At 44.7% G+C, this 20000-nt stretch overlaps 1 protein-coding gene across 1 annotated transcript in view; it reads right to left on the bottom strand.

Moving 5' to 3' along the window:
- Positions 1-8285: 8285 nt before the first annotated feature.
- The window catches only part of LOC132137465 (evC complex member EVC), a 17845-nt gene continuing 6130 nt past the window's right edge, over positions 8286-20000 (bottom strand). Inside the window, exons 11-20 of the mRNA XM_059547480.1 lie at positions 17425-17523; positions 17141-17350; positions 16952-17061; positions 16010-16133; positions 15735-15932; positions 15444-15567; positions 15090-15192; positions 8976-9063; positions 8710-8791; positions 8286-8606 (exon numbers count right to left, since the gene is read on the bottom strand). Of these exons, the coding sequence (XP_059403463.1) occupies positions 8596-8606; positions 8710-8791; positions 8976-9063; positions 15090-15192; positions 15444-15567; positions 15735-15932; positions 16010-16133; positions 16952-17061; positions 17141-17350; positions 17425-17523 (1149 nt within the window). The 3' untranslated portion in view covers positions 8286-8595. The remainder of the gene's footprint in view (positions 8607-8709; positions 8792-8975; positions 9064-15089; positions 15193-15443; positions 15568-15734; positions 15933-16009; positions 16134-16951; positions 17062-17140; positions 17351-17424; positions 17524-20000) is intronic.

Below are 20000 nucleotides of genomic sequence, written 5' to 3' on the forward strand. Positions count from 1 at the left end.
AATCTTTAATGTGACTCGGGAAGAACGAGTCGTTCAGTCGCGCATGCGCAGTTTTCTTCAACAGGTTCACTGGGATTATTGTATTAGTCTGTTTTATACAGTCTATGGTATTAGTCCTGTTTCAGTCTGACTTAATAATAAGAGACTTAATAATAATAATAATAATAATAATAAACAACTCTTTATTACTTGTGTTACAACATTAATATCCATAATGACAGAAATTCACACATTTATAAACTGTAAGAAGTAAAAAGCTACAATTGGAGACCAGAAACTCAGTAAATGTAAGAGTAAATAATAATTATAATAACGATGATGATAATAATAATGACTATGCACCCGTTTGTAAGGAAGATTGTAAATCAATTTCTCTATCAATACTGTCACGTGACAAAAGAACGAACGATAGGTTAAAGCCGTTATATATGTGTTTTTTATTATTAAACTATACAAACATTAAAATATTAAGGCAGTACACTTAAAATCATAAAGATATGAACCCCCAAATGATGCCCACTGCTCCGGGTGTGTGTTCACAGTGTGTGTGTGTGTGTGTGTGTGTGTGTGTGTGTTCACTGCTCCAGGTGTGTGTGTGTGTGTGTGTTCACTGCTCCGGGTGTGTGTTCACAGTGTGTGTGTGTGTGTGTTCACAGTGTGTGTGTGTGTGTGTGTGTGTGTGTGTGTGTGTGTGTGTGTTCACTGCTCCGGGTGTGTGTTCACAGTGTGTGTGTGTGCGTGTGTGTGTGTGTTCACTGGTCCGGGTGTGTGTTCACAGTGTGTGTGTGTGTGTGTGTGTGTGTTCACTGCTCCAGGTGTGTGTGTGTGTGTGTGTTTGTGTGTTCACTGCTCCGGGTGTGTGTTTACAGTTGGTGTGTGTTCACAGTGGGTGTGTGTTCATAGTGTGTGTGTGTGTGTGTGTGTGTGTGTTCACAGTGGGTGTGTGTTCACAGTGTGTGTGTGTGTGTGTGTGTGTGTGTGTGTGTATGTGTGTGTGTTCACTGCTCCGGGTGTGTGTTCACAGTGTGTGTGTGTGTTCACTGCTCCGGGTGTGTGTTCACAGTGTGTGTGTTCACAGTGTGTGTGTGTGTGTGTTCACTGCTCCGGGTGTGTGTTCACAGTGTGTGTGTGTGTGTGTGTGTGTGTTTGTGTTCACTGCTCCGGGTGTGTGTTCACAGTGTGTGTGTGTGTGTGTGTGTGTGTGTTCACTGCTCCGGGTGTGTGTTCACAGTGTGTGTGTGTGTGTGTGTGTGTGTGTGTGTGTGTGTGTGTGTGTTCACTGCTCCGGGTGTGTGTTCACAGTGTGTGTGTGTGTGTGTGTGTGTGTTCACTGCTCCGGGTGTGTGTTCACAGTGTGTGTGTGTGTGTTCACTGCTCCGGGTGTGTGTGTGTGCGTGTGTGTGTGTTCACAGTGTGTGTGTGTGTGTGTGTGTGTGTTCACTGCTCTGGGTGTGTGTTCACAGTGTGTGTGTGTGTGTGTGTGTGTGTGTGTTCACTGCTCCGGGTGTGTGTTCACAGTGTGTGTGTGTGTTCACTGTTCCGGGTGTGTGTTCACAGTGTGTGTGTGTGTGTGTGTGTGTGTTCACTGCTCCGGGTGTGTGTGTGTTCACTGCTCCGGGTGTGTGTTCACAGTGTGTGTGTGTGTGTGTGTGTGTGTTCACTGCTCCGGGTGTGTGTTCACAGTGTGTGTGTGTGTGTGTGTGTGTGTGTGTGTGTTCAATGCTCCGGGTGTGTGTTCACAGTGTGTGTGTGTGTGTGTGTGTGTGTTCACTGCTCCGGGTGTGTGTTCACAGTGTGCGTGTGTGTGTTCACTGCTGTGTGTGTGTGTGTGTGTGTGTGTGTGTTCACTGCTCCGGGTGTGTGTTCACAGTGTGTGTGTGTTCACTGCTCCGGGTGTGTGTTCACAGTGTGTGTGTGTGTGTGTGTGTTCACTGCTCCGGGTGTGTGTTCACAGTGTGTGTGTGTGTGTGTGTGTTCACTGCTCCGGGTGTGTGTTCACAGTGTGTGTGTTCACTGCTCCGGGTGTGTGTGTTCACAGTGTGTGTGTGTTCACTGCTCCGGGTGTGTGTTCACAGTGTGTGTGTGTGTGTGTTCACTGCTCCGGGTGTGTATTCACAGTGTGTGTGTGTGTGTGTGTGTGTTCACTGCTCCGGGTGTGTGTTCACAGTGTGTGTGTGTGTGTGTGTGTGTGTGCACTTTTGAGGGGTTAAATGCAGAGCAAGAATTCTGAGTAAGGGTCACCATACTTGGCCGAATGTCACGTCAGTTTCACTTTCAGATGAATCTTCAGGTCTGAGGTCATCATCTCCACACACTCCTCGAGGATCAATACTCGCTCTGACACACTTGAAGGAATGATTAGCACCCTGCTCTGAACACAGAAGATATAGGGTTTGTGCTGATGTATGATTGCATTTGATGTTGATTTGAGGAGTCAATTATTATTGCCCTCATACCAACTGACAATTTATTGCAATGGTTTTAGTTGAGTTGAGCTATCTGACATATACATAACATTACATAACCGTCTTTAGGGCAGTAGGCTATAATATGTTGTTTTTAGATAAATATAGCCAGTTTGTTAAAACAAAAATACAATAAAAATTGCAAGGAAACGCCCTGCACAAATCTGTTGTGAGAGTACTTTTTAAAAGTGCATAATGATAACCTTTAATTCAGGTGCGAAAATAATATCTACAGGCAGGGGCGCTGCCAGGAATTTTGGGCCCCATGACAAAGAAATCTAATTGGCCCCCTCTGCGCAGCTGTTGTCACCACATCTCTAGGATCTAACTGTCCCATCAACAGCTTTACATAACTCTAATCAAAGGCTTGCAACTGTCTTGCTTCTTGTAGTTCAGTACTAGTACTAGCACAATATTCACTGCTGGTGATTTGTAAATGCAAGTCTGCATACAGTATGCAGTTCACTAAAAGCCACCATAAAAATGTCCTTAAAGCAACACTATGTAACATTTTTTACCTTAAAATAATGTTTCCAAAATCGTTTCAGTGGTTCATCAAGTTGTATCAGGGTGAAAGGCACTTATGCCTCCCTGGAGATTTGTACTAACGCTAATGACAAGCACTCGTTAGCTTGTCATTAGCGTTTTCATTCGAACCTATCGCGGTTTTCTTTTCTCCTCTCATCAAACAAAGTTCATCAAACAACCGCAGTAAGAATATTTCATCAAGCACGGTGAGTAATGGCTTCTCCTGCTATTGTTACTTGCACCTCTTGCCACATGTACAGTTTATCTATCTCTGTCGCTGATGAGGGATTCACATGTGATAAATGCAGGGAAATAGTTAGGCTGACAGAGAAGATTTCAGAATTAGAGGCACGCATCCAAACTTTAATTGAGGACAGTAAGAATGTTAGGGCTCTAGATACGGCTTTGGATGCGTCTAGCTCAGGGATTCCTGTACATTGTTCGGTTCCGGAAACAGAGCCCCAGCAGCAGGGTAACTGGGTGACGGTGAGGCAGCGTAGTCGTGGGTCAAAACACCGCTCTTCTGTTCCGATCAAAACAATAAACAGGTTCTCCCCACTCAGTGATGCACCCACTGAGAAACCTGATGAAAGTGCTCTAGTTATTGGTGATTCTATTGTACGGAACGTGAATATAGAGACACCAGCCACCATAGTCAAATGTTTACCGGGAGCCAGAGCGCCTGACATCTTGGCAAATTTAAAAGTGCTGGCTAACCCTAAACGTAAATACAGTAAGATTGTTATTCATGCCGGCGCTAATGATGTTCGACTTCGCCAGTCGGAGATCACTAAAAATAACATTAAAGAGGTGTGTGAACTTGCAAGCACGATGTCAGACACTGTAATATGCTCTGGTCCCCTCCCTGCTTACCGTGGTGACGAGATGAAAGTGACGTGACATTCAGCCAAGTATGGTGACCCATACTCAGAATTTGTGCTCTGCATTTAACCCATCCAAAGTGCACACACACAGAGCAGTGAACACACACACACACACTGTGAACACACACCCGGAACAGTGGGCAGCCATGTATGCTGCGGCGCCCGGGGAGCAGTTGGGGGTTCGATGCCTTGCTCAAGGGCACCTAAGTCGTGGTATTGAAGGTGGAGAGAGAACTGTACATGCTCTCCCCCCACCCACAATTCCTGCCGGCCCGGGACTCGAACTCACAACCTTTCGATTGGGAGTCCGACTCTCTAACCATTAGGCCACGACTTCCCCTGCATAGATGCATAGCAGATTGTCATCACTCAATGGCTGGATGTCTAAGTGGTGCCCACAGAATAACATAGGTTTCATAGACAATTGGACGAGCTTTTGGGACAGACTGACCTGTTTAAAAGAGATGGTCTTCATCCCTCCTGGGGTGGCTCCACTGTTCTCTCTAGAAATAAGGCAAATAGTCTTAGTGTTTATACTTGACTAACTGGGGCCCAGGTCAGGAAGCAGACAGACTGGCTAAACCGACCGTCTGCTAGCTGCCTCACGTCACAGAGGTCAGTTAATTCTCAGCACATAGAGACTCTTTCACCTAGATATCACACTATAGAGACAGTGTCTGTTCCCCGAACTAGAAAAAACAAAAAACGTCCAAACCAAGTTAAGATTAACAATTTAATTGAGGTTCAACAAATAAAAAACAGAAGCAATATGGATAAACAAATGATAAAGCTTGGCTTATTGAATATCAGATCCCTTTCTACGAAAACACTTTTTGTAAATAATATGATCACTGATCATAATATAGATGTGCTCTGTTTGACAGAAACCTGGGTAAACCTGATGATTACATTATTTTAAATGAGTCCATCCCCCAAGATTACTGTTATAAACATGAGCCCCGTCTAAAAGGCAAAGGTGGAGGTGTTGCTTCAATTTATAACAACGTTTTCAGGATTTCTCAGAGGGCAGGCTACAAGTATAACTCGTTTGAAGTAATGGTACTTCATATAACATTATCCAGAGAAACAAATGTTAATGATAAATCCCCTGTTATGTTTGTACTGGCTACTGTATACAGGCCACCAGGGCACCATACAGACTTTATTAAAGAGTTTGGTGATTTTACATCCGAGTTAGTTCTGGCTGCAGATAAAGTTTTAATAGTTGGTGATTTTAATATCGATGTTGATAATGAAAAAGATGCATTGGGATCAGCATTTATAAACATTCTGAACTCTATTGGTGTTAGACAACACGTTTCAGGACCTACCCATTGTCGAAATCATACTCTAGATTTAATACTGTCACATGGAATTGATGTTGATGGTGTTGAAATTATTCAGCCAAGTGAAGATATCTCAGATCATTATTTAGTTCTGTGCAAACTTCATATAGCCAAAATTGTTAATTCTACTTCTTGTTACAAGTATGGAAGAACCATCACTTCTGACACAAAAGACTGCTTTTTAAGTTATCTTCCTGATGTATGCAAATTCCTTAGCATATCCAAAACCTCAGAACAACTTGATGATGTAACAAAAACTATGGACTCTCTCTTTTCTAGCACTTTAAATAAAGTTGCTCCTTTACGCTTAAGGAAGGTTAAGGAAAACAGTTTGACACCATGGTATAATGAGCATACTCGCACCCTAAAGAGAGCAGCCCGAAAAATGGAGCGCAGCTGGAGGAAAACAAAACTAGAGGTATTTCGTATTGCTTGGCAGGAAAGTAACATATCCTACAGAAAAGCATTAAAAACTGCTAGATCCGATTACTTTTCTTCTCTTTTAGAAGAAAACAAACATAACCCCAGGTATTTATTCAATACAGTGGCTAAATTAACGAAAAATAAAGCCTCAACAAGTGTTGACATTTCCCAACACCACAGCAGTAATGACTTTATGAACTACTTTATTTCTAAAATCGATACTATTAGAGATAAAATTGCAACCATTCAGCCGTCAGCTACAGTATCACATCAGACAGTGCACTATAGACCCCCTGAGGAACAGTTCCACTCATTCTCTACCATAGGAGAGGAAGAATTGTATAAACTTGTTAAATCATCTAAACCAACAACATGTATGTTAAACCCTATACCATCTAAGCTCCTAAAAGAGGTGCTTCCAGAAGTCATAGATCCTCTTCTGACTATTATTAATTCCTCATTGTCATTAGGATATGTCCCCAAAACCTTCAAACTGGCTGTTATTAAGCCTCTCATCAAAAAACCACAACTTGACCCCAAAGAACTAGTTAATTATAGACCAATCTCGAATCTCCCTTTTCTGTCCAAGATACTAGAAAAGGTGGTATCCACACAAATATATTCCTTCTTAGAGAAAAATGGTATATGTGAGGATTTCCAGTCAGGATTTAGACCGTATCATAGTACTGAGACTGCTCTTCTTAGAGTTACAAATGATCTGCTCTTATCATCTGATCGTGGGTGTATCTCTCTATTAGTTTTATTGGATCTTAGTGCTGTGTTTGACACAATTGACCACAACATTCTTTTGCATAGACTTGAACACTTTGTTGGCATTAATGGAAGTGCATTAGCATGGTTTAAATCGTACTTATATGACCGCCATCAGTTCGTAGCAGTGAATGAAGATGTATCCTATCGATCACAAGTGCAGTATGGAGTACCTCAAGGCTCAGTACTAGGGCCGCTACTCTTCACGCTTTATATGTTACCCTTGGGAGATATCATCAGGAAACATGGTGTTAGCTTTCACTGTTATGCTGATGATACTCAGCTCTATATTTCTTCACGGCCCGGTGAAACACACCAATTTGAAAAACTAATGAAATGCATAGTCGATATAAAAAACTGGATGACGAGTAATTTCTTACTGCTAAATTCTGAAAAAACAGAGGTGTTAATTATAGGACCTAAAAACTCTGCTTGTAATAACCTAGAACACTGTCTAAGACTTGATGGTTGCTCTGTCAATTCAAAACATCGTATAGATTTTAAAATATTGCTTATTACTTATAAAGCCCTGAATGGTTTAGCACCTCAGTATTTGAATGAGCTCCTTTTACATTATAATCCTCTACGTCCGCTACGTTCTCAAAACTCAGGCAATTTGATAATACCTAGAATATCAAAATCAACTGCAGGCGGCAGATCCTTTTCCTATTTGGCTCCTAAACTCTGGAATAACCTACCTAACATTGTTCGGGAGGCAGACACACTCTTGCAGTTTAAATCTAGATTAAAGACCCATCTCTTTAACCTGGCTTACACATAACATACTAATATGCTTTTAATATCCAAATCCATTAAAAGGATTTTTAGGCTGCATTAATTAGGTAAACCGGAACCGGAAACACTTCCCCTAACACCCTATGTACTTGCTACATCATTAGAAGAATGGCATCTACGCTAATATTAGTCTGTTTCTCTCTTATTCTGAGGTCACCGTGGCCACCAGATCCAGTCTGTGTCCAGATCAGAGGGTCACTGCAGTCACCCGGATCCAGTACGTATCCAGACCAGATGGTGGATCAGCACCTAGAAAGGACCTCTACAGCCCTGAAAGACAGCGGAGACCAGGACAACTAGAACCCCAGATACAGATCCCCTGTAAAGACCTTGTCTCAGAGGAGCACCAGGACAAGACCACAGGAAACAGATGATTCTTCTGCACAATCTGACTTTGCTGCAGCCTGGAATTGAACTACTGGTTTCGTCTGGTCAGAGGAGAACTGGCCCCCCAACTGAGCCTGGTTTCTCCCAAGGTTTTTTTCTCCATTCTGTCACCGATGGAGTTTCGGTTCCTTGCCGCTGTCGCCTCTGGCTTGCTTAGTTGGGGACACTTCATCTACAGCGATATCGTTGACTTGATTGCAAATAAATGCACAGACACTATTTAACTGAACAGAGATGACATCACTGAATCCAATGATGAACTGCCTTTAACTATCATTTTGCATTATTGACACTGTTTTCCTAATGAATGTTGTTCAGTTGCTTTGACGCAATGTATTTTGTTTAAAGCGCTATATAAATAAAGATGACTTGACTTTAGAAATAAATAATGGACAAATGGAGTCTTTAAACGCCTCAGATGTAAAGTTATTCGCTGTCAAACTGACGCCAAATGAATGGGAGTCAATGGGATGCTAACGCAAGTGAAGTTCTGCTACAAGATGGCGGCACGCGGCCCTTGACTGGAGGAGACGCATTTAATGTGCGCGCGCTCCGGGCGCGAGCAGCGCGTGTCTGAGCGGAGAGATTCGCGCTCGCGCATTGTATTAATGTGCTTTCGCGCTACAATAATGCGCTCTCGACATTTGTCAGTAAAATAACGCCATAAATAATCCGATGGCAACTGCTTAACTACATAAATAGCTTTATTATAGACAAAGAAAAAAAAGTCACAGTTATACATATTAAAGTAAAGCGTGAGGATATAGATCCTCATAAAAAGCTGCAATAAACAGATTTCAATTTAAAATCCGTGCAACTGACACCAAACAGTTATTCTCTTTATGATTGACATATTTTGGAGATTTTAATAAATCTTTGCTCTTAATGGAATAAAGTGAATCACTGGAACAGAAAACAAGCACGAGATCCTCAGAAACATGAGAAGACCACTTCATTCCTGCTGCTCTGATGAGAAGATGATCCAGCATCAGATCTTCAGCCGCTTTCTGTGGTGATGAAACACAGAGACAAACCACAGAAGCCCTTCAGTGACACACACACACACACACACACACAGTTACTGCACCGACCCGAGTGTGTGTTTCTCACCTGTGGAATCATCTGTGTTCATACTGCTGAGAGACACTCGAGCTAGAGACGCCAGACCACACATGAGAGCCTCCTCCTGATCCTGCACACACACACACACACACACAAACACACAAAGACAGAGACACACACACACAAACACACACACAAAGACAGAGAGACAGTGACACACACACACACACCCCTGAGGACTGCAGGATCTGCCAACAGACCTGAAATGTACCTTTGTGTCACACACACACACACACACATTCTTCAGCACATACTCTGATCTGTCTGTAGATGTTAGTTGGTGTTGTTCTGTGATGATCCGTTTTAAAATCCGTCACACACTTCCTCTTCAGCTCAACAGCCCTAAACACACACACGAGACATGAGGGGTTAACAGTGTGTCTGCGGTCAGGAATTACTGACCATCACATTTACAGAACTGTGTGTGTATATAACTGTTTTAAACACTGCGCACATGTATGTGTATGTGTATGCGCGTGTAAGAGAGTGTGTTTTTGTGTGTGCACATGTGTGTGCATGTGTAATAGTGTATGTGTGCGCATGTGTAAGAGTGTGTGTACATGTGTAAGTGTGTGCGCATGTGTAAGTGTGTGTGTGCGCGCATGTGTAAGAGTGTGTGTACATGTGTAAGTGTGTGTGTGTGCATGTGTGTGCGCATGTGTAAGAGTGTGTGTGTGCTTGTGTAATAGTGTCTGTGTGTGTGTGCACATGTGTGCGCATGTGTAAGTGTGTGTGCACATGTGTGTGCATGTGTAATAGTGTATGTGTGCGCATGTGTAAGAGTGTGTGTACATGTGTAAGTTTGTGTGTGTGCATGTGTGTGCGCATGTGTAAGAGTGTGTGTGTGCATGTGTAAGAGTGTGTGTGCGCATGTGTAAGAGTGTGTGTGTGCATGTGTAAGTGTGTGTGTGTGCGCATGTGTAAGAGTGTGTGTGTGTGTGCGCATGTGTAAGAGTGTGTGTGTGTGTGCGCATGTGTAAGAGTGTGTGTGTGTGCGCATGTGTAAGAGTGTGTGTGTGCGCATGTGTGAGCATGTGTAAGAGTGTGTGTGTGTGCACATGTGTAAGTGTGTGTGTGCGCATGTGTAAGAGTGTGTGTGTGCGCATGTGTGAGCATGTGTAAGAGTGTGTGTGTGTGCGCATGTGTAAGTGTGTGTGCGCATGTGTAAGAGTGTGTGTGTGTGCGCATGTGTAAGAGTGTGTGTGTGTGCGCATGTGTAAGTGTGTGTGCGCATGTGTAAGAGTGTGTGTGTGTGCGCATGTGTAAGTGTGTGTGTGTGCGCATGTGTAAGTGTGTGTGTGCGCGCATGTGTAAGTGTGTGTGTGCGCATGTGTAAGTGTGTGTGCGCATGTGTAAGAGTGTGTGTGCATGTGTGCGCATGTGTAAGTGTGTGTGCGCATGTGTAAGAGTGTGTGTGTGTGCGCATGTGTAAGAGTGTGTGTGTGTGCGCGCATGTGTAAGAGTGTGTGTGTGTGTGCGCGCATGTGTAAGAGTGTGTGTGTGTGTGTGCGCATGTGTAAGAGTGTGTGTGTGTGCGCATGTGTAAGAGTGTGTGTGTGTTTGTGTGCGCATGTGTAAGAGTGTGTGTGTGTGTGTGTGTGCGCATGTGTAAGTGTGTGTGTGTGTGCGCATATGTAAGTGTGTGTGCGCATGTGTAAGTGTGTGTGTGTGTGCGCATGTGTAAGAGTGTGTGTGTGTGCGCATGTGTAAGTGTGTGTGTGTGCGCATGTGTAAGTGTGTGTGCGCATGTGTAAGAGTGTGTGTGTGTGTGTGCACATGTGTAAGTGTGTGTGTGTGCGCATGTGTAAGTGTGTGTGCGCATGTGTAAGAGTGTGTGCGCATGTGTAAGAGTGTGTGTGTGTGTGTGCGCATGTGTAAGAGTGTGTGTGTGTGTGCGCATGTGTAAGAGTGTGTGTGTGTGCGCATGTGTAAGTGTGTGTGCGCATGTGTAAGAGTGTGTGTGTGTGCGTATGTGTAAGTGTGTGTGCGTGCACATGTGTAAGAGTGTGTGCGCATGTGTAAGAGTGTGTGCGCATGTGTAAGAGTGTGTGTGTGTGTGCGCATGTGTAAGAGTGTGTGTGTGCGCATGTGTAAGAGTGTGTGTGTGCGTGCGCATGTGTAAGAGTGTGTGTGTGCGTGCGCATGTGTAAGTGTGTGTGCGCATGTGTAAGAGTGTGTGTGTGTGCGCATGTGTAAGAGTGTGTGTGTGTGCGCATGTGTAAGAGTGTGTGTGTGTGCGCATGTGTAAGAGTGTGTGTGTGTGCGCATGTGTAAGAGTGTGTGTGTGTGCGCATGTGTAAGAGTGTGTGTGTGTGCGCATGTGTAAGAGTGTGTGTGTGTGCGCATGTGTAAGAGTGTGTGTGTGTGTGTGCGCATGTGTAAGAGTGTGTGCGCATGTGTAAGAGTGTGTGTGTAAGAGTGTGTGTGTGTGTGCGCATGTGTAAGAGTGTGTGTGTGCGCATGTGTAAGAGTGTGTGTGTGTGCATGTGTAAGAGTGTGTGTGTGTGTGTGCATGTGTAAGAGTGTGTGTGTGCGCATGTGTAAGAGTGTGTGTGTGCGCATGTGTAAGAGTGTGTGTGTGCGCATGTGTAAGAGTGTGTGTGTGCGCATGTGTAAGTGTGTGTGCGCATGTGTAAGAGTGTGTGTGTGCATGTGTAAGAGTGTGTGTGTGCACATGTGTAAGAGTGTGTGCGTGTGCATGTGTAAGTGTGTGTGCGCATGTGTAAGAGTGTGTGTGCGCATGTGTAAGAGTGTGTGTGTGCGCATGTGTGAGCATGTGTAAGAGTGTGTGTGTGTGCGCATGTGTAAGTGTGTGTGCGCATGTGTAAGAGTGTGTGTGTGTGCGCATGTGTAAGAGTGTGTGTGTGTGCGCATGTGTAAGAGTGTGTGTGCATGTGTGCGCATGTGTAAGTGTGTGTGCGCATGTGTAAGTGTGTGTGCGCATGTGTAAGAGTGTGTGTGTGTGCGCGCGCATGTGTAAGAGTGTGTGTGTGTGCGCGCATGTGTAAGAGTGTGTGTGTGTGTGCGCGCATGTGTAAGAGTGTGTGTGTGTGCGCATGTGTAAGAGTGTGTGTGTGTGCGCATGTGTAAGAGTGTGTGTGTGTGCGCATGTGTAAGAGTGTGTGTGTGTGCGCATGTGTAAGAGTGTGTGTGTGTGTGTATGTGTAAGAGTGTGTGTGTGTGTGTGTGTGTGCGCATGTGTAAGAGTGTGTGTGTGTGCGCATGTGTAAGTGTGTGTGCGCATGTGTAAGAGTGTGTGTGTGTGCGTATGTGTAAGTGTGTGTGCGTGCACATGTGTAAGTGTGTGTGCGCATGTGTAAGAGTGTGTGCGCATGTGTAAGAGTGTGTGCGCATGTGTAAGAGTGTGTGTGTGTGTGCGCATGTGTAAGTGTGTGTGTGTGCGCATGTGTAAGTGTGTGTGCGCATGTGTAAGAGTGTGTGCGCATGTGTAAGAGTGTGTGTGTGTGCGTATGTGTAAGTGTGTGTGTGTGCGCATGTGTAAGTGTGTGTGCGCATGTGTAAGAGTGTGTGCGCATGTGTAAGAGTGTGTGTGTGTGTGCGCATGTGTAAGAGTGTGTGTGTGCGCATGTGTAAGAGTGTGTGCGCATGTGTAAGAGTGTGTGTGTGCGTGCGCATGTGTAAGAGTGTGTGTGTGCGCATGTGTAAGTGTGTGTGCGCATGTGTAAGAGTGTGTGTGTGTGCGCATGTGTAAGAGTGTGTGTGTGCGCATGTGTAAGAGTGTGTGTGTGCGCATGTGTAAGAGTGTGTGTGTGCGCATGTGTAAGAGTGTGTGCGCATGTGTAAGAGTGTGTGTGTGCGTGCGCATGTGTAAGAGTGTGTGTGTGCGCATGTGTAAGTGTGTGTGCGCATGTGTAAGAGTGTGTGTGTGTGCGCATGTGTAAGAGTGTGTGTGTGTGTGCGCATGTGTAAGAGTGTGTGTGTGTGCGCATGTGTAAGAGTGTGTGTGTGTGTGTGTGCGCATGTGTAAGAGTGTGTGCGCATGTGTAAGAGTGTGTGTGTGTGTGTGTGCGCATGTGTAAGAGTGTGTGCGCATGTGTAAGAGTGTGTGTGTAAGAGTGTGTGTGTGTGTGCATGTGTAAGTGTGTGTGTGTGCGCATGTGTAAGAGTGTGTGTGTGTGTGTGCATGTGTAAGAGTGTGTGTGTGCGCATGTGTAAAAGTGTGTGTGTGCGCATGTGTAAGAGTGTGTGTGTGCGCATGTGTAAGAGTGTGTGTGTGCGCATGTGTAAGTGTGTGTGCGCATGTGTAAGAGTGTGTGTGTGCGCATGTGTAAGTGTGTGTGTGCGCATGTGTAAGAGTGTGTGCGCATGTGTAAGAGTGTGTGCGCATGTGTAAGAGTGTGTGTGCATGTGTAAGAGTGTGTGTGTGCGCATGTGTAAGAGTGTGTGCGTGTGCATGTTTAAGAGTGTGTGCGTGTGCATGTGTAAGAGTGTGTGTGTGCATGTGTAAGAGTGTGTGTGTGCGCATGTGTAAGAGTGTGTGCGCATGTGTAAGAGTGTGTGCGCATGTGTAAGAGTGTGTGTGCGTGCGCTTGTGTAAGTGTGTGTGCGCATGTGTAAGAGTGTGTGTGTGTGCGCATGTGTAAGAGTGTGTGTGTGTGTGCGCATGTGTAAGAGTGTGTGTGTGCGCATGTGTGAGCATGTGTAAGAGTGTGTGCGCATGTGTAAGAGTGTGTGCGCATGTGTAAGAGTGTGTGTGCGTGCACATGTGTAAGAGTGTGTGTGTGTGCACGCATGTGTAAGAGTGTGTGTGTGTGCGCATGTGTAAAAGTGTGTGTGTGTGCGCGCATGTGTAAGAGTGTGTGTGCGCGCATGTGTAAGAGTGTGTGTGTGCGCATGTGTAAGAGTGTGTGTGTGTGTGTGCGCATGTGTAAGTGTGTGTGTGCGCATGTGTAAGTGTGTGTGTGCGCATGTGTAAGAGTGTGTGTGCGCATGTGTAAGTGTGTGTGCGCATGTGTAAGAGTGTGTGTGTGTGCGCATGTGTAAGAGTGTGTGTGTGTGCGCATGTGTAAGAGTGTGTGTGTGTGCGCATGTGTAAGAGTGTGTGTGCGCATGTGTAAGAGTGTGTGTGTGTGTGCGCATGTGTAAGAGTGTGTGTGTGTGTGCACATGTGTAAGAGTGTGTGTGTGTGTGCGCATGTGTAAGAGTGTGTGTGTGTGTGCGCATGTGTAAGAGTGTGTGTGTGTGTGCGCATGTGTAAGAGTGTGTGTGTGTGTGCGCATGTGTAAGAGTGTGTGTGTGTGTGCGCATGTGTAAGAGTGTGTGTGTGTGCGCATGTGTAAGTGTGTGTGCGCATGTGTAAGAGTGTGTGTGTGTGCGCATGTGTAAGAGTGTGTGTGTGTGTGCGCATGTGTAAGAGTGTGTGTGTGTGTGCGCATGTGTAAGAGTGTGTGTGTGTGTGCGCATGTGTAAGAGTGTGTGTGTGCGCATGTGTAAGTGTGTGTGCGCATGTGTAAGAGTGTGTGTGTGTGCGCATGTGTAAGAGTGTGTGTGTGTGCGCGCATGTGTAAGAGTGTGTGTGTGTGTGCGCGCATGTGTAAGAGTGTGTGTGTGTGTGCGCATGTGTAAGAGTGTGTGTGTGTGTGCGCATGTGTAAGAGTGTGTGTGTGTGTGCGCATGTGTAAGAGTGTGTGTGTGCGCATGTGTGAGCATGTGTAAGAGTGTGTGCGCATGTGTAAGAGTGTGTGTGTGTGCGCATGTGTAAGAGTGTGTGTGTGTGCGCGCATGTGTAAGAGTGTGTGTGTGTGTGCGCGCATGTGTAAGAGTGTGTGTGTGTGTGTGCGCATGTGTAAGAGTGTGTGTGTGTGTGCGCATGTGTAAGAGTGTGTGTGTGCGCATGTGTAAGTGTGTGTGCGCATGTGTAAGAGTGTGTGTGCATGTGTGCACATGTGTAAGTGTGTGTGCGCATGTGTAAGAGTGTGTGTGTGTGCGCATGTGTAAGAGTGTGTGTGTGTGCGCGCATGTGTAAGAGTGTGTGTGTGTGCGCGCATGTGTAAGAGTGTGTGTGAGTGCGCATGTGTAAGAGTGTGTGTGTGTGTGTGTGTGTGTGTGTATGTGCGCATGTGTAAGAGTGTGTGTGTGCGCATGTGTAAGTGTGTGTGCGCATGTGTAAGTGTGTGTGCGCATGTGTAAGAGTGTGTGTGTGTGCGCATGTGTAAGAGTGTGTGTGTGTGCGCATGTGTAAGAGTGTGTGTGTGTGCGCATGTGTAAGAGTGTGTGTGTGTGCGCATGTGTAAGAGTGTGTGTGTGCGCATGTGTAAGTGTGTGTGCGCGCATGTGTAAGAGTGTGTGTGCGTGCACATGTGTAAGAGTGTGTGTGTGTGCGTATGTGTAAGTGTGTGTGTGTGTACCTGTGATGTAACTCAGCAGATGTGGGTTTTCTGGCCCAGTTGGTGAGATGTGTCTGTAGAGCTCCAGTACAGACTGTCCTTTCTGTCTGTGGGTCTGTGTCCTCTACACACACACACACACACACACACACACACACACACACACACACACACAAAGTGAATGAGCACCTGGTTTCTGCTGAGGATGTTTTCCTCCATTACTGTCACCTGATGAGTTTAGATTGTTTTCTACGGTTTCCTTTGATTTTGAACTGAATTATAAAGAGTTCATTAAAATGACTGCTTAAATTAAGAGCAATATTTTCCTGTTTATTACGGTGAAGCAGCAGTGTGTACAGACTGTGGGACTCGTACCAGTGGCACATGTGTGTGGCGTTAGCCTGGCCTTCCGGATCCCAGAGTAATATTCACGGACGAGCGACGAAACAGAGTCAGGCGTCACATAGACACTTTCAGACACAGCGTCGATCAGCCGCTCCTGCAGGCCGAGAGAGACAGAGAATGTCAAACACAGTCCTGATGATGATTCAGTATTACAGCAGGATCCTCCTGATCACACCACAGCTCCTCAGTGTGACATCGACATGATCATAAACATGAGGTTTAAACAGTTCACACATCATGATAATGACACGCCACACCGACCTTCACCCGTCTGTCTCTAGCAGAAGCTCCGTCCATCTGCAGACGCACCACACGGGCGAGGGCGTGGCCAACCAGGAAGTGGGCGTGTCCCTGCAGCATGTCAGCAGCGGCTTCCAGCTCCGACAGCTGCTCGTGCAGGAGATTCTGACCAATCACAGTCGCCTCAGACGAGACCGTTTCCATGGCAACACTAGAGTCCTGGAGACAAGGCAAGGGTGAAAGTCTGTGTGTGTGTGTGTGTGTGTGTGTGTGTGTGTGTGTGTGTGTGTGTGTACCTGTGCATCTGTCAGCTGATTCAGTTTCATCTCTCTCACAGATCGCAGGTAAAAACATCGAGCTGATAAAACTCTCTGAAACTCCAGAATCAAAAGATGCTGCTGCTCTTCGATTAGAGCAAGACTGCAATCAATCAAATCCATCAGTCAATCAATCGATCCACTACATCACCAGCCTTAGAGAAAAAACAATCCTGAGCCTGAACTTTTCTCATTTGAAATGATACTATGCCAAAGTTATTGCTTTCTTTATTCAAACTGATATTTTTATGAATATATGGTTGACTTGAAGAATGAAAGCTGTATCATACTCTTGGTAAAATATGAGCTATATCTCTGCTTATCAACACTAGAAATGTGACAATCCACTTAACTCACCAGATGAGACCAAATACAGAGACTTGGTTCACTAGAACAGGACAATATTTAACCCTATTTTTAAGAAGTTTTCAATGACAAAATATTTGTCTTTTAATTACAAAAGTAAAACAATGCAGTTGTATTTAGAAATATTTAAACTAATCTATGGTTGTAATTAATGATCATTTTGGTAATAAAGTAATCTACTGATTATCTTGACAATGGAGTAATCTGATTATTTTTTAGTAACACAAACAGACCTGAGTGAAAACAAGGCTTCAGTATGACTATATATACACATTTAAGATGAGGCAATAATAATTGACTGAAATAAAATATAAAAAACAAATAACAGTTTTATTGAACCACACTGTTAAAATCCATAATGTAATATGCCTATACATAATATGAACATAACCAATTTAAGAACATTATGTATTATAACACAGACCTGCAGGGGGCGCCACCGACCTGATGACGCTTCACTTTACAGCGCGATTAAACGATGGTTAAATCCATAGAATTGTAATATTTGGCACCAGGCGGAAACTTTTATTTTGAAATCGTGTGCATCACACTCACCTCATCTGCATATCTGAACACCTGGAAACCGTCGCCATGACGACCTCGCGCTGCTGTTCTCCAAAGTGATCCAGACATGCGCGAATCAAAGCCTCATCCTCCATCCACACCTGCAGCATCCCATAATGCTCTTCAACACATCCCATAATGCTTTTCAGTATTCTGCATGTGACTGGTGTAATGCATCACCTGTCTGCGTCGCTGCAGCTGCTCTCGGAGTGTGCGCAGGTGTGTGTGGGCGTGTCTTTCCTCTTGCTGCATCTGATTGGCCACGGTGAGCTTCATGCTCTGCAGCACTGATTGGCCCCGGTCTGTGGAGGGGGCGGAGCCAGTGGTGACGCTCAGGACAAACTCGGAGCACAAATCAGCGACGCGTCTGCTGCACTTACTACACAAGCTCTGTGACAATAACACACACACTACTGATACACACGTCACATGGGTTATAAACACACACACACACACACACTGACCGTCCAGCGTTCACACAGAGCGTCACTGATTCTTGTGTCCTGCTGCAGCTCAAAGTCTCGCCTCTGATGCCAGTGTCTCATCTGAAGCTCCTCAAACACCTGCAGACAGAAGATTAGCATCACTGCGCTCTTACAGGACATGACACCCAGAGAGTGACCCCATGCACTACTGAATGGAAAAACACCAAATCAGCTCAACAGTTCGATTAGATTAGAATAGATTCAACTTTATTGTTTATAAACTTTTATATACATATAAGTGCAGAGCAAGTGAAGCTATGATATACAGAATGTACAGTGGAGCTGCTGTGTACAGTATTGAGCAGAGTATATACAGAATATAAATAGGAATGCAATGTAGAGATTAAATGTACATCATGAACAGCAGCAATGTAAGACAGTGGTAATAAATACAGTTGGATGAGTGCGCAATAGTATTGTCAAACAATGTATTCTATGTAAAATAACAGTAGTGCAATAATATTTATAGAATTAGTTTACTGTGCTATGTACAGTAACAACTTTAGACAGTTTACAGTGCAATAACTAGAACAGTGTGCAGTCTGTGTAAAATATGAGTAGTGCAAACACATGTATGTAAAGTACTGTGAGCAGGTGCAGGTTAGATTGGTGGTGTGGCGTTCAGAAGTGTCACGGCCTCGGGGAAGAAGCTCTTCCTGAGTCTACTAGTGCGAGAGCGTAGCTCCTGTAACGCCTGCCGGGTGGAAGGAGGGTGAAGAGTCCATGGTTAGGGTGAGAGGCATCCTTGATGATGTTTCGTGCCCTGTCCAGACAGCGCTTCTGATAAATGTTCTCGATGGAAGTTAACCGGGTGCAGGTGATCCGTTGCGCAGTGTTCACCACCCGCTGGAGTGCTCTGTGGTCAGATACGGAGCGATTGCTGGAGCACACGGAGACGCAGTTTGTGAGTATGCTCTCAATGGTACAGCGGTAGAATTCAGCAAGGATCCTGGGACTCAGGTGAACTTTCTTAAGTAAGGAATAATTGACTCCGGACCATTGAATTATTAGATAAACAATGCACACCCGAGGTGGTGATGCGGTCACGACGCGAAGCGGAGCCAATCAGATTCAAGCATTCAACGGCCCCGTAGTATAAGGCTCCGTAGGAAGTAAAGGCGCTGCTGTGCCTGTTTGACCAGGGTGGAGGTGTTTAGGGACCAGGTGAGGTCATCAGAGATGTGGATGCCAAGGAACTTGAAACTCGACGCACGCTCCACTGATGTAGATGGCTGTGTGTGCATGACTCCTAGTCCGCCTGAAGTCCACAATCATCTCCTTAGTCTTCTGGGTGTTTAGTTCCAGGTTGTTGGTGGCAGTTTCAGATGGATGAGCTGAATCCAAGCGGACTGAGACTGGAGATCAGCTTGGAGGGGATTTCTGTATGAAATGCAGAACTAAAATCTATGAACAGCATTCTCACATGTGTATTTTGACTGTCCAGGGGTCTCATTTATAAAACTCTCTGTAGATTTCATCCTAAGATTTTACGTAGGCACAAAAGCTAGATTTTGCGTATGCCCAAAAGTTTTCGGATATATAAAACCATGCGCAGGCCAGAACCTGTGCAAACATCTCTTTATAAATCCCAGTCAGGGGAAGATTGTGCGTACATCTCCACTCGACTCCTCCCCAAAATCACCATATAAGGAGCTTACAACGCCTTGTTTCACTATTCATAACCTCTTCTGCATATCATTTACATGTGAAGCCCCATCCACCTGACACCATGTTTAACACAGAGACAGTAGAGAAATACTAGCCCTGCTATGTTTTAGAGTAAATACATGAAAATATCCATAAAAACTAAATGGTTTCAAATAGTTCTCAGATATGTTAGATGATTTCATTCTTTTACACTGGCCAAATAGAATTTAGATTATTTTAGCTATTTTAGTGGAAACAGATAAACGCATATTTATTGCAGTGTGTTGTCTGATTCGGCGCGTCACTGATAAAGTTTTGTAAAAAGGAAACGTGCAAATCTTACTGTTTTCTCCTAGTGGTATTATTCATAATGTAGTAGAGATGACTCTACACACATTAACACTCCGTGCAGCTGTGGTTGTACAGTAATCCAGAAGTGTCCTTCATAATATCACAGTAAGTGTTCGTCATCCATCATTGATCGCGAATATATTCATCATAACATGTGGTCTGTAGTTTAGTTTAAAGATTAATTATTGTGCACCTATAGCACTCTTCGCTTTAATAAAAATAACATGTCACAGGAAAATTGTTTATTGTTAATAATTTAAATTATGATGTTTGTAAAATTATGTAATTGCAGTGTTAATCTCTTTTAATGCAAGTGGAATATTTAATGTAAATGTGTATATCGACATGAAAACAGAGTTTAAAGTCGTTGTTTACTTCATTAATTTTCTGACTCCATGAAAGAGTTCGTATGCATGGTTTATGATGTCCAGGTGGGTGAAGTGCCACGGAGATGGCGTCCGCTGTTGATCTATTGTGGCGATAGGCAAACAGGAATGGTGTAGGGTAGCAGGGAGACAGGGTTTGAAATGGGATGCAACCAGTTTCTCAAAGCACTT

Source organism: Carassius carassius, unplaced genomic scaffold, assembly GCF_963082965.1.
Source record: "Carassius carassius unplaced genomic scaffold, fCarCar2.1 SCAFFOLD_101, whole genome shotgun sequence".
NCBI lineage: Eukaryota > Metazoa > Chordata > Actinopteri > Cypriniformes > Cyprinidae > Carassius > Carassius carassius.